At 42.6% G+C, this 14666-nt stretch overlaps 1 protein-coding gene across 3 annotated transcripts in view; it reads left to right on the plus strand.

Moving 5' to 3' along the window:
* The window catches only part of sema6cb (semaphorin 6Cb), a 130646-nt gene that overhangs the window by 92852 nt on the left and 23128 nt on the right, over window positions 1–14666 (plus strand). For all 3 annotated transcript variants that reach the window (XR_013964393.1, XM_080768648.1, XM_080768649.1), the window contains exons 8-16: window positions 1109–1210; window positions 4340–4430; window positions 4872–4994; window positions 5686–5774; window positions 5998–6215; window positions 6769–6900; window positions 7265–7420; window positions 9278–9454; window positions 10076–10213. Coding sequence is in view for 2 of the 3 variants with exons in the window: in XM_080768648.1 (XP_080624774.1) it covers window positions 1109–1210; window positions 4340–4430; window positions 4872–4994; window positions 5686–5774; window positions 5998–6215; window positions 6769–6900; window positions 7265–7420; window positions 9278–9454; window positions 10076–10213 (1226 nt within the window). In the remaining variant the exon portion in view is untranslated. The remainder of the gene's footprint in view (window positions 1–1108; window positions 1211–4339; window positions 4431–4871; window positions 4995–5685; window positions 5775–5997; window positions 6216–6768; window positions 6901–7264; window positions 7421–9277; window positions 9455–10075; window positions 10214–14666) is intronic.

Genomic DNA, 14666 nt, shown 5'->3' on the forward strand with positions numbered 1-14666 from the left:
ATAATTGATATGGATGTACCTGAGTGTGATAATTACATTGTTATTGGCAGCATGATTCAAGGGTTTAGAAGTGTGACGGGCAGGAAGATCAGTACAGCTGGTGATGGGCAGGCGCAGAGGCGCACAGAGGTCGGCGGCCTGTAGTTAAACCTTTTTGCGTGGCGTGCTATTGCGCAAATCCCCGCCGGTCCAATAAAAATGAGAAGTCAAGCTGGAGAGAATTGTGGAAAAATGCTGGATGAACTCATTTTGGCGGTTTCTGATTTAATGTCATGGAAATTGTTTCTTTGCAGTTGAGATTAGCGATATGGCTAAAATGGCAACCTTATTATTGTTGCTGTCGGGCAAAAACCATCTCCATATTTTAACTTTGTGTTTATTCGTAAATGACTCCCCTACTTGATCATACTACAGTGTCACACAAAAGTAGCAGATCTAGATCTGTTATTGCTTTTTATTTGAATAACAGTAACAGTTTTGGATGTGAGGTTTCCACCCGACAGATGATATTCACACAGAATACTTTAATGAGTCAAATATATTTGTACACAATAACACAACCTCGACAGGTTACCTCCACATTTCCAGCTATTTAGAATGCCTACCCATTTCCTATACAGTGATTACTCCTCCGCTTACTAACTGCAGACCCATGTGCTCTCTTCAAAGTGTATATGTTGTCTTTTGTTGTATAATCGCCTTAATCGGCGACATCAGCAAGATTTAAATAAGTCTCCATTATGTGTGCATGTTACGTCTGTTAAACCCACCGTCCACTCACCGTCCACCCAACAAGGCAATTGTATTATACTGTAGGAAGTCGGTTTGCCTATGATGGCATGTTTAAAGTATAGACGCCATGTACAGGAAGTGGCTAACTATACAACACGACCTCAGAATGAATGACAGTTCCCTGGCTCTGGCTGACTGAAAGGAGGACAAAGCAGACAAGCTTATACCATCCAGCATGAAAGTAAGCTAGCTTTTGTCTGGCTGGTTTTGTTTGTAAGACCTGCTGAAATCGTGCAGCTGGTGCACTACAAGCTGATATGGACCATGGACCTCATCACTGTGGTCATGTAATAACCAGATGTTTGCCTTCTGATAGGATGAATGCTACAATTACATCAAAGTGCTGGTACCACGAAATGACGAGACGCTGTTTGCCTGTGGCACCAATGCCTTCAACCCAACCTGCCGTAACTACAAGGTAAGACTATGACATACCTGTTGTATTCTGCCTCCATTGTGAGATTACAAAAAAAATGTTTTACAAATAATAAATCATGTTACTGTCACCATCAGTTATGTATTGCTTTATAATGAGAATGTGGGTATTTGGTTTACCTAATTGCTATTACAATTATACAACTAAATAATTGTTCCAAACAAAAAACATGATGGAGTGCTACAGAATTTATGCAAAAGTACAATTACCAGGCAGACCATTACGTCAAATAACAGACCCAGACATTTTATTAATGTCTTGCATGGTAAGATAACTTCTACAGCTCTATGTTAATGGGATAATATATTGCTCCGAAAGAGCAATCTGCTGACAGAGCACAAGATAGTGGCTGATAATGGCAATATCATGACACTCTTTTCACACAATTGAGAAATGCTGCCAAAAGCAAGATAAAAGACACTAAAAAGTTAACTTGCCTCAATCCTACACTGTAACATTTGGAGTATTAATTTAAGTCTGGGAGTGTAAACATGCATTCATAAGGATAAATCTTTAGATTCTCAGAGTAATAACTATAAGGAAAGGCATGGTTTTTCCAGTTTACTCTTGTAACGGTACAAAGTCCAAAGTCATGATAACTCTGTCGAACAAACTTCTGCAGTAAAAGCTTGATTATACTACAGAGTGACATCACAGGTTTGGACCATGAGTCACTGCAGGCCCTTAGTAAAGGGGATTGGTTGGGGGAGGAACATGACACCTACAGCATATAAATCACAGGGCAGGAGGAGTGGGGTAGAGCCAAGAGGAAACTAAGTAATTCCACATTGTCCCACACAAAAGACTCGCTTCCTCCATTGACTCACCGTGGTACAGAGACACTGATTTACACTTAAACCACAGTCTGGAAAAAACATGCACGCGATGACTGTGCAGACAGCTGGAGAAAGTGTTAGGAAATGTAAATCATATCACGCTCTCTGTCTCCGAGAGGGAGGACAAAGCTGAATGGGAATGAAATTGAGATAGTGGGGTGGTCGTGTGTTTGACACATACACCCATCCGTGCGTGTGTTGTCATGCACGCGTACGCCGGTGTTCTTTTCAATGACAGACAGGGGTGTTGGGGTCAAAGGTCAGGGGTGTTGGGGTCAAAGGCATGAATGGGTGTTCAGCCTCGGAGACACCACATCATTGACCAGTAAGCTAAGCCAGCTGGGCCAGAATACAACTCGGAGGTTGCGATCAGCATGTCGCTGTAACCTAAAGGTCAGATATGAGGTACCCAATGAGTGTCTCCATCTGCCCAGTATGGCAGCTATGAGGGGGGCAGCATTCATGAGGTAACTCAGTAAACACACACAAACATGGATGCCCAAAACGCACATGCTAGCTCGGGGCTTCATATCATAACATCTTTAGGTGTTTCCTTATTGTCTTTATCTGTACCGTATTTATCTCTCTGGATGTTCTGCAAGTCCCTCATCCAGTTTATTTTTATTTTTATATTTATTGGTAATAGGTTTCAACAATTTAGTACAGTTTGAACATACCATTTTTTTCTCCCTCACCCCATCCCTCCCCCCAGTTATCGTCGTCATTAAAACAATATAAAAAATAACATTAATAATTGAGTACAGACATACAAAAACAACAAGCATGCATATTTGACATATGATATAAACAGTAGGATACAAAAATAATAATTTAATCACAGATAAAAAAAACCCAATATAAATAACAAAAAATAAAATAAAATAAAACAAAATAAATACAGTTATTCGAGTTCAAAAGATAGTCAGTCACAAGTTATGTTGGAAAAGATTGCATGTGCTCGGAACGTTGTCATACATCACCATCTATACACAGTTCTATCGTTATGAGAAAGCAAAAAACACACATAGTATTGATTCAATTAGTCTGTCGTAAGTACTCTCAGATTCTCAAAGTAGGTAATAAATGGTTGCCAGCTAGAAAAGAACCTTTCTGTTCCTCATCCAGTTTTGAGAAGGTATTTTTAAATACAACATCTAAGATAAAAGTAATTCACTAACACTACACAAATGTACTTGCAAACAACTAATTTCTTCAGGTTTGCTCTCCTGAAGAGCAAACCTGAGGAAGCCATGATGCAAAAAGTGTCTATAAGAGTTAAATTAAACACATCTGAACACTTCTTGTGTACACTGGATTATTTTTTATCTTGAATGTTGTATTGTTCCTGCTCTAGCATGGCAGTGCACAGGCCACCCATACCCACATCTTTATTATTTCACCTCACTTAAACTGGCCTTGAATCTGATCACTTTCACTGTATATCACAGTCTGAGGGCATATTCCTACTACTTGGTATCGGTGTGGAATCTGTTACTGGTATCATTGGGTTATAATAGCAATGCCATAAACATCGGTAAGCCAGAGAGCAGTGAGCATCATACACAAACCCATGTGTTAATGACCAGCTTGCATTTCTCCATGTGCACACGCTTGTCACCTTTTCACCACCAAGTGCTGAATGTGCTTTGACTTTCCCTCAGAGACACACCCACCCTGCACACACCTTCCTCTTTCACTCTCTCACACACACACACACACACACACACACACACACACACACACACACACACACACACACACACACACACACACACACACACACAGTTGGGAGTCTGGGACTACCCTTTATTGTTGTGGGTGAGGTTTACAACCTTGTTAACAGCAGGTCCAAAAATAGCAGCTAAAATATTTGTAGTCAAGATAGAGTAGGTGCTCTCTGTACAGTGGCATGACTTAAAACCAACACGCCTCTGTTATGAAGTCGGCGCATATACAATACATCTAATAAAAGTAATCTTTATGACGCATGTGCTGCCATTCATTGACACATTTATTTGTTACGTATCCTTTGCAGTTAGCCACAATACAACACAACACAATAAGGACTTTGAGTTTGAGGTGAATAGATTTTGCAGGTGAAGGACAATAACAGCTACAGGCTTTACAAGCGTAAATGTAAATCCACTAGTTTTGGTACATGTATTACAATGGTGGTGTCTTTTATGTCCTGATGCATAATTTATGGAGTTAGCATTAAACTCCTACAATGGGCCATATAAAGTGTTTCCTTGCTGTTGTGTACTTTCTAACCCAGATGTCCACACTGGAGCAGGATGGAGAGGAGGTAGTAGGACAGGCTCGCTGTCCCTTTGAATCACGGCAGTCCAACGTTGGCCTCTTTGCTGGTGAGTGCAGCGGGTCACAGGCTCAAACATGTCGCATGCTATTGTGTGATTATTCGTTGTGTGCCCCCTGAGCATGATGGAAAAGCAGGTTGGTCCCTTGTCAGCCTTCAGATACGTTACAGGACAAGTTCATCCAGGAGAAGTCAACTGACATACCAGTCAGTCCAAGGGCCTGGAGTAGGGGGCTTTGCAATCTGATAGCCAGCCAGACCTGCATTCAATCCTGCCAATTTTCCAGTGACATTTCCGCAAAGTTCATATCGAGTGTTATCAAGAATGACAAGCTCCTCCTACATCTGTTTTATTCTCTCCCTCTCTAAAGGGCAATAAAAGTCAACTGTGACTAAAATAGATACTTGAAAGAAATTGTTTTTCCTTGTGATCCCTGGAAATGTACCTACTATGACACCTTTTTTCTTTTACCCTTCTTTCTCCACTCAGGTGGCGATTTCTACTCAGCCACCATGACAGACTTCTTAGCGAGCGATGCAGTGATTTACCGCAGTCTGGGAGAAAGCAGCCCCGTTCTTCGCACCGTCAAATATGATTCCAAATGGCTGCGAGGTGAGGCTCCAGTGTTGTAATAACTCTAGAATATTAAATACGTCCTTAAGCTCCAAGCACTAAGTTGTTGAGGTTTCATGCTCGTATGCAGCAGCTAGTTTGTTTTTTGTTTGTTTTTTATTTGTTTTTCATTTTATATAATGTATCAACATCTTACGGCTTACACACACACACACACACACACACACACACACACACACACACACACACACACACACACACACACACACACACAGACACACACACACACACACACACACACACACACACACACACACACACACACAAACACTAATCTCAATATTTTGGGTACGTTCCTCAGCACTAAACCTACAGCATACTATGTATATTGTTAATAATACTCCAGTACCATTGAGATATTTTAGTTAGTCTAGTGTTGCACTCATTGGAAAATTCTGGACAAGAGCATCGGTTAAATGTCTGTACTGTATAATATGTAAGCATATCACGTCTCTGCTTGGAAAACAAAGTTTCTATTTTCTACAATAATATTCAAAATAGTTTCAAACAGTATATCATATCTACTCATCGTTCAAAATTAATGTTTGTGTTTGCCATCAAGCAAACCTCCTCTCCTCTCCTCCTCTAATATGCAATCAATGTTGTGTTGAATACAAAGCAGTGCTGTCACTTTGTCACTATTACATTCTTCCTCTCATGTCCCCCTCAGAGCCTCATTTTCTTCATGCCATCGAATACGGGAACTATGTGTACTTTTTCTTCAGTGAGATTGCGGTGGAGTACACCACACTTGGAAAGGTGAGAGACTTGCTATTTAAGACCATGCAGCTATAGTACACACCAAAACATGTTGCCACGTGACACACCTGCACTGTTGTTCCCTGCACAGGAATGAAATCGGACCAGATCACGTGGAGCGCAAAAACACACACACCCATGAGGCTTTTTGTAATTGCAGTCAGGTGTTCTGTGTGTATACATTTTTGCAGTGGTAAACATGCAGGTCTGTCCCCTCCCTCAGGTGGTGTTCTCCAGAGTGGCACGCGTGTGTAAGAATGACAATGGCGGTTCGCCGCGGGTTCTAGAGCGTTACTGGACGTCATTCCTCAAAGCCAGGCTGAACTGCTCCGTCCCTGGCGACTCCTTCTTCTACTTTGACGTGCTGCAGTCGCTGACTAACGTACTACAAATCAACCACCGGCCCGCAGTGCTGGGCGTCTTCACCACGCAGGCCAACAGGTGGGCCAGGCCACTGAGGCGGGCAATACCCTTACACTTTGAAATAGATACTGTATAGAGGCCGGTCCTGTTTGTCTGTGTCCTTTGAATTCTTGTAAAATGATCTGTGGTGTGTGAGTGTGTTTTTGAGGTGGGTGGGGGAATTGATTTTTCTTTAGGCATAGTCAACCTCTTGAGGCATTGATATTATGTTTTGTTGTTTCTTTAATCTATATGTACGTATGTAGGTATATATGGGTGCACACACAGTATATGTACTGTACTAGAGGGTTCAGGACGCTATGCATATGCAGCCCTCACACCTACATTGCACCGCCGATCCAACTGATGTGTCTGAGTCATAGTGTCGGTGTCATAGGGGCTTTGTCAGAATACCCGGTGCAATAGCGTAAGCGAGTAGCCATGACGAATAGACCTTGTGTGTTAACTAGCGCGCCACCATCAATGTTTTTTTCTTTTTTCGTGTTAATACAAATAACAATAACATTGTTTTTGAGAAATGTAATTTATAATAACAATAATAATAATTCAGTAAACATCTCCCTTTCCTTAGTATAACGGGCTCAGCGGTGTGTGCCTTCTACATGGACGACATCGAGAAGGCCTTCAACGGCAAGTTTAAGGAGCAGAGGAACAGCGAGTCTGCATGGACGCCTGTGCCTGAAGAACAGGTACCCAAGCCCAGGTGAGTCACATCATTGAAATGGGTCATAAACAATAAACATTTACAAGTTGTCTTCTTGTCTTTGTAGTGTTCTAAACAATGTAATTTGTGTATAAAATTATTGATTAAATGAAAGAAAAAAAGAAAACATCATTTTCGTATGCAATGGAGGGTGCAGATGCTACTGTCATTGTCTTGTACATACATCACTGAACAAGAAACCACTTTTGCACCAGCCACCTGCAGACGTGCCCCTACACACACACACACACACGCGCGCGCGGGCGTGAGTGAGTGAACTCCCTCTGAAAACAAACTGCTTTTTACATCTGTGTTCCTAGAGTTGGATTCCCTCCTGACAGTCTCCTGCATTGTCATTTCACAGACCGGGCTGCTGTTCTGGAGACGGCTCAGCAGCTGCCTACAAGTCCTCCACCACCTTCCCAGATGAAACCCTGACCTTCATCAAATCATACCCACTAATGGATGAGTCCGTTCCTTCAGTCAATGACCGTCCCTACTTCACACGCACAACTAGCAGGTACAGAGAGATGGATACATGTAGGGGTAGAGCTTCCTCTTTCCTTACTTGAGGGACGCTAGCCAATGGGTGGGTGGGGGGGGGGGGGGTTACACAAAGTCTCTGTAGACTCTAGCCACATGTTAGACTCATTATTAGCCATCACAAACTGTTACTCCTTAGAGAGAGGAGAAATATCCTTAATAGAATCAACACATAACAGTAATTAAACATAGCAGAGGTACAGCCGTGTTTCAGCTGGATACGCTGAGCAGAAATTACCAATTACCAAAAGAAAAAAAACGGGTGATGAATTGTGTTGCGTATGTATGGCTGCTGTGCATGTGTTCTGTTCTATTCTGAAACGTCAGTGCCCCTCACACAATGGGGCTGTGATTGCTATCGACGAGTGAAGTCGGGTGTAACACACAACCTTGTCCCTCATTAAAACCCATTAGATTTATTCACAATGTGGAAACGGATCGATTGCCTCCGTCATCAAAGAGCAATCTCGCCAGCATGAGAATCAGTTTTCTAAAGCATTGACCTGACCTGCAGGGAACTCTCATGCGAGAAAGTCATTGGAATATGTGTCTGTGATATTTGAGAATGAAGGCATGTAATACACAGACACACACACACACACACACACACACACACACACACACACACACACACACACATCCCAGACAGACAGACAGATACACACACTGATCACAAACACACATACACTTTTACCCACCGCTCCCTGCCACAACTCCTGAAGCGGAGCCAGCCTGACAGCCAACCAGGCGCTGTGGTGGCTCCCACACTGGGGAAGGTGCGCTGTATCACATCTGGCGCCAAAACATCATCTGCTTCGTCGCTCCCCGGAGAGGAGCTGAATAAATTAAATCTAGCCAAGGGCACGCATCGCGCAATAACGGCGAGGCACTGCATCGCCGTGCAAGTTTAGTGACTGTGGGCAAACACCCCCCACCCCAACCTTGGTGGAAAACCAGCTTGGAGGGGCTGTTAGAAGAGAGGCACATAGTGAACCTTGCACCGATGTCCTTATGAAAGGACACATTGGAATGTGATAGGCCTGTGTAGCACCGCTCACACAGAGATCACAGAAAAACGCTGAAAGTGCTCTCAATGTAGTTTCCCTGATCCTTGTAGTGTGACAGGTGAATTGGAGGGATAGGTGCATAAATGGATGTGAAAACAGGAATTGTTGTGTAGAAACACTCAAAGGGCTCATAGAGAGATAACTGACGAACAGAAAGGAATATCGCTGTGGTTCGGTTTCCTACAGATAAGGAAAGGATAAGCTGTTTAGAGGTTGAACATAAATTGTGGATGGGAAAATGGATATGGCACGATGACCAGTTAAACGCACGCTTTGGTTTTTCACTACGAAATTACATTGATGTTAACAAGGAAACTTTTCCTCTACATCTAAAAAAAGATTTTCAGGGAATAAATGTCTCTTGGGGTACATGAGTTGCTGCCGGTTTGTGCATTTACCACACAATCGCGGTTTGTGCATTTGTCATGCAGTTGCAACATCCCTGGTTTGTTTCCAGCTAGGGACCTCTGTTGCATGTCACCCCACCACTGTTTTAATGCATACAGCTCAACTATATGTTGATCATACTGGTTGAAATCAATTTCAAGGAGTATGTTAAAGCTTCTACAAATGTGTCTGCTGTTTCCAATTAGCACATACTTGTGTGATTCCCCTGTGTATTTGTCCTGGATCTGTTTGTGCCTGCAACATATCCCGTCAAATTCAAATTTCTTGTGCATGTTGTGTACTTGACGAATTCAAGTGATTCTGACTCGGAAAGAGTAATATTATAATATGGAATCTTTTTTTGTATTTTTGTTTTCCAGATTTAAATTGACCCAAATTGCTGTGGACACGTCAGCTGGGCCATATAAGAACCACACCGTGGTGTTCCTTGGTTCAGAGAACGGCCATGTGCTGAAGATCCTGGCCAGCACTCAGGGCTCCAACGCCTCCTTCAGCACCCAGCTCCTAGAGGACATCGACGTCTACAATCCAAACAAGTCAGTAGATCACTCATATAACTTATTTTAGTTTGGGTTTTTGGTTTCTGTCACGCTGAGACTCGCTAGAAACATGTCGTCCCCAAGTTTCCCTATGGTTGCCACACCTGGCATGTGCTCCTCTCTTGTGCTGCCCGTCACGATTTTCTAGTGGTTTAATATGCACAACATTTGTTTGCCTGATCCCTGATGTGCTTTCCAAGGCGTTCTTTTAAACTTTCCTGTAGCAACATATCTCTGTGATCGCCCCATAGTCCTTCTTTTATTATTTGCTTTGTTCTTTTTTCAACCTACCTTCTACTGTCACTCTTTCATCTCCTCCTCCTTTTGCTTTTTCAGAACAGTCACTCTCTGTGTCTGTTCTGCCTGAATATACTCTGCCCACCCTTTCTCTAGTCTATTGTCAGACTTTGCATCATATATTGGAAGCATTCTTGTTTTTGTTCTTTATTGTGCACAGCTTGACAAGTCTTGCTCTTGTGAATTCTGCACCCTCATTCACAGGGAACAGCTTTCCTCTTTGCTCTGACTCCACCAGCCTAAAGCGTCTAGTTTTCCGTTATCAAAATGAAACAACATGAGTTCTGGGTCCTAACAGCTGCTTTTGTCCTGTATTACTAGATGCAATGTGCGTGGTGAGGACAGGAGAGTGCTTGGCCTGGAGTTGGACAGGGACCACCACGCTCTGTTTGTGGCATTCTCCAGCTGTGTCATCCGCATGCCACTCAGCCGCTGTTCCCATTATGGCAACTGCAAGAAGTAAGTGGCCTATACACAATTTAGGCATTATCCAGAGCACTGGTTCCCAACACTGGGTCGGGGCCCATTTGTGGGTCGCGCACACATTTTTATGGTTCCCTTTACTTTTTGTTTCCTATATTTAGTTTTAAATTATAAATTGGAAAACAAATGTTTAATTAAAGTAGTGAAAATACATGCTCACAACGTGGCTTGAAGCGACACATTGTGAGCTTGTGAGCTTGTAGATCTGCTATTTTCACTAGTTTGGGTCTCTGGTCTAATTTTGTTTATAAGACAAGCTGAAGTTTCATATCAAACAATGTCACTAACCCTGATGGGTTCTATTCACTGTATAACTCGTTGCATCTTTGCAACATGTTCTACGCCATAGAGCAACATTGTTCGGAGGGTTCGGAGGTCTAGCCCATTTGTATTTAATAGTATGCATTGAAACAGGGATAGACTCCCACACCCTGGCTGATACCGACAATAAGCCTCTCTGACTTACTTACTTACTGACTTACTTAGTATGCTATTCTAGGAGGTTATTGTGTAAGTCAGTTTATAGTATCTTAAATATGGTTGAGGTGGTTGTTGCATCAAACAAATCATTTAACATCACGTGCACAAAAGCAGCTTCTATTATTGTAGAATATTTATAAGACCTTTTGTGAAACGCAAACAATATTCTGTTTCTAAACATTTGGTTTGGAATGACTGTTTAGAGGCTGAGGTTGTTATGGATATTCTAGTCGATCTCTTTGAGAACTTTTGTTTTGTCAGGCAGGGTTTTACTCCTTGCTAATGTACTCGCTTCCCCGCCTCATGTTCTATTTTTGGTGCTGGAATGTTTACCCCCACTCACCCCGGTCGCAATGAAGAGAAAAGATTTCTCTTCAGTATCCTACTGGGAACGCGTATACCCCTATAGCATGCTAACGCCTCATTGCCGGGGCCCCAAGAAATCCTCAACAGCATTTACGCACAAATTGGAACCAGCTGATTGGCCAACAGCCAGCGGTGGCCAGCATTTTCTCTAGCCTGAGTAAGAGGGAGAAAGAGGGAAGGAGGTACTGTAATATAGCGAGGGGGAAAGCGGATAAGGTCCGTCTCACTTTAGTGGGCTTACGGGTCGACTGCATCTTTGGATCCTTTCTAGAGTGTGTGGCAGCCGCCCACCTCATCCAGGGATTATGGGCCCCCTCAAGGCTCATCAGGCCAAACTAGGGGGTCCTGTGTCAGCCGTGTGTCTTCCTTCACCTCACTGCTCTATCGTTCTACCTCCAAATGAGATTTGGTCTGTGTATCTCTGCCAGTTACTGTCTCCATTTTCTTGCTCTCTCTCTCTCTCTCTCTCTCTCTCTCGCTCTCTCTCTCACTGCATTCTTCAATTGCTGCTCATTCTCTGTTTCTTTCCCTCACGCTCTCTCGCAGCCCCCCTTTCTGTAGCCTTGCTTGCTCACAAAAGTGTAAGTCAGGTTTCTATTTTTCACTTGGGGCACTGGTGCAGATATTAGGTTTCAGAAATGACAATGTTTTGGGACAGCGGCAAGGCATTCTATGATTGTTAGTGTTTTGATGAAATGATGGTGGCTGGCCAGTGGACACAGAAGGAATTGTGCCTTGATAATCTGCAGAGACAGAGATTTCTAGCCCAGTTGGACATGTACATGTCCTGGAAATGACCTGTTTTTATTATGTTCCTATCTTTATTTATTTTTTCTTTCTTTTTCAGTTTAGTCAGTCTAGAATAAACATAATAGTGTGCTTATCGCTGCTGCTGGGTGAAATGCTGGCATAATGAAATTTTACCCATTTTCTTTCCTGTTATTATTTATTTATAATTCATGCATTGTATGTGCTGACTGAGCACTGTGAACCTTGGGCTCCCAAGAACCGCTGTGCAATACAAAAATACAATGTCAATGTTAAATACAGTATTGAGTATGAGTTCAAAATGTTGTACTGTAAAATTGTGTTAATATTAAAATGTACCCAAAAGGACAGCAAGAGTTTTACTGTGGGAATGGGCTATCTTATATCCTGTAGACCAGGGGGTATTCCCTGGATGTTAGCCAACTGACAACTAAAAGTTATGAGCCCAGACCTCGGAGAGCAGCAGAGATCCCACCTCCCCATAGCAACAAATGGAGGTTCCTTATAGCCGTAGGCGAGGATGCACACCTGTACTGTATGTTCATCATAGCCTGACAGAGCATGAGCAAGAAGCCAGTGGGCAAGTCTGAGAGTGTGACGTTTTAAAGAGACATAAGGGACAGAGCCGACAGTACTTGCATGCACAAGTACAGTACAGTCAGTCTCACACTGGACACAAAGCCAATAACTTCACCCTCCGCTCACTGTGTTTCCAAACCGCAGTGGACACAACTGACCTCTTTTCCCGGAGTGCTCTGCTGTGGAGATTGACCACCCGTTGTCCTGTCAGGTCAGCTGTGTCATTCTGTCTTAGACCACCATTGGCTCCAAGAAGCCCCTGGGAAGTGCTGCTGCAAGCAGAGCAACAGACTGACTTGCAGTGCAAGTATACAGTAGTACTGCATGGGTGGATGGAAGGAAGGAAGGCAGCAAGAAAGAAAGACAGACAACTACAGTATGATGTGTATTTAAAAGATGAAGACAACTTTATTGTCCATTAAATCTTACATTAAATGGAAATCTGACTTTGCATATGTCCCTTTGTATGACCCCGTTTTTGAAACAAATGTTGCAAAAGCTAGACAAAAAAACAACATAAAAGCAGAAGAAGTGTATAACTTATGACAATGAAAGAAATTTCACTATTGGAGGCTAATAGTGTCTAACTGTCTATCCCTAAACAAGATGAAACGAACAAGAGAGGACAATGCAGGAGCAAGACAGTGAACATGAAAACAACAGTTGGTCCTTATTGCAAAGTGAGTTTGAGGAGGCATTTCAAAGGGGCTGCCCATGGGTTCTGGTAACTTTAAAATCATCAGTTAAATCTTAAATTGATCTTTAAATGAACAGGCAGCCACTATAAGGGGAGAGCGTAGTGACGCGTTCGGTAGGATTTTGGCTTATTTGGGCGCCATCTTCCTGCCTACATGTAGGCTAGTAGGATGCTAGGCTACTTGGCCGGCAGTCTGTAATTCGTAAGTTTGCTTGTCAGTGACGCTGGTGTGTACACTGTCACTGCAGTACACCATCTTCCATCTCTCCTATCTTTGACTTATCACAACTCTTCTACTCTCTGGATCAACGGTGGTATTATTATTATTCTCTGTTAGAAAATGTTCGGGTGTTCTGATCTCATAGCCGCCTCCCCTCCCTTCACGTCAAAATAGTTGACGAGAAGACATGTGGACATATCCTTATGGAACCAGGGAGAGGGGGGGAAACACCACGAGAGTGATGAGTGAACAGTCAAACATGTGTTCTCTCCACAGTAAATAATCTTTCTGTATGCGATCTGACCATTATTATTTTGATTACACTGTCATGCTCGTTTGACGACAGGTAGAAAGCAGAGCATGCATGCGTTTGGGAATGTGTTGAAGGTTATGTTATTTTGTCAGCTGACACCCAAATCAAAGAAACCCATACAGCGTGTATTTAATTATTTGATAACCTTACCATACTGTACTGTAGCATACTGTGCTGTACCGTGCTGCTATGCCCTGTGTATGTGTGTGCGCCACATGTGTGTGTGTGTCTGTGTGCGCAGTGAAAAGGGGAGGTGCCCGGGAATGAGAAAGTTGTGATATAATTTGCATCACAGCGAAATGTTGCACAATAACAGTGTTTGACAAAAGTAATATTTGTACAGTAAATATGACAGTTGCGTGGATGCTATGTAGTGCAGCTGGATTCTGGGAGCGTGCAGATTTATTTTGCATGGAGAGATGTGTGCCAACAGTGTGGTTTGGTAGGAGAAGGAGCACGGATAAACGGTGTGCTTGTGTACCCCCTGTCTATTAGGGTAGAAGGATATCAGTTAATGGGCATATTTCCAGTTATTTGTTTGTTGGACACAGTAGATATTGCTCCACTGAATTAAAAAAAAATAAGCTATACTGTAGTGTATTCTACAATATAAGCTATTCTGCGGTATATTATACTGTAGTATAGCTACTTTTTAGTTTGTGAATATCTACTGTGTCCATTGCTCCATTATGGTGACAGACAGTCTCTGATCTCCCTGGGCTTTACCACTGATATCAACAGATTGTGCTGCAACATGCATGGAGCCTGCCAGCACTGTGTTGATGGGTGTAATTTTCATGGATCACAGGGGGCCCTTATTAAAACTTAGTTTGTCCTGGAGGCTTTCTGATTTGACATGCTCCCAAATCCAACACAGAAGAACCTTTTTTTCACTCATTGTTTTGTTTTTATTATCTCCCTCAGATGGGATGAGAACAAAATAGCCCATTCATGACTAGTGTAGACAGACAGTTTCTGTACATGATATACAATATTATTGTTGATC

This window comes from Protomyctophum bolini, assembly GCF_963924005.1.
Source record: "Protomyctophum bolini genome assembly, chromosome: 7".
NCBI lineage: Eukaryota > Metazoa > Chordata > Actinopteri > Myctophiformes > Myctophidae > Protomyctophum > Protomyctophum bolini.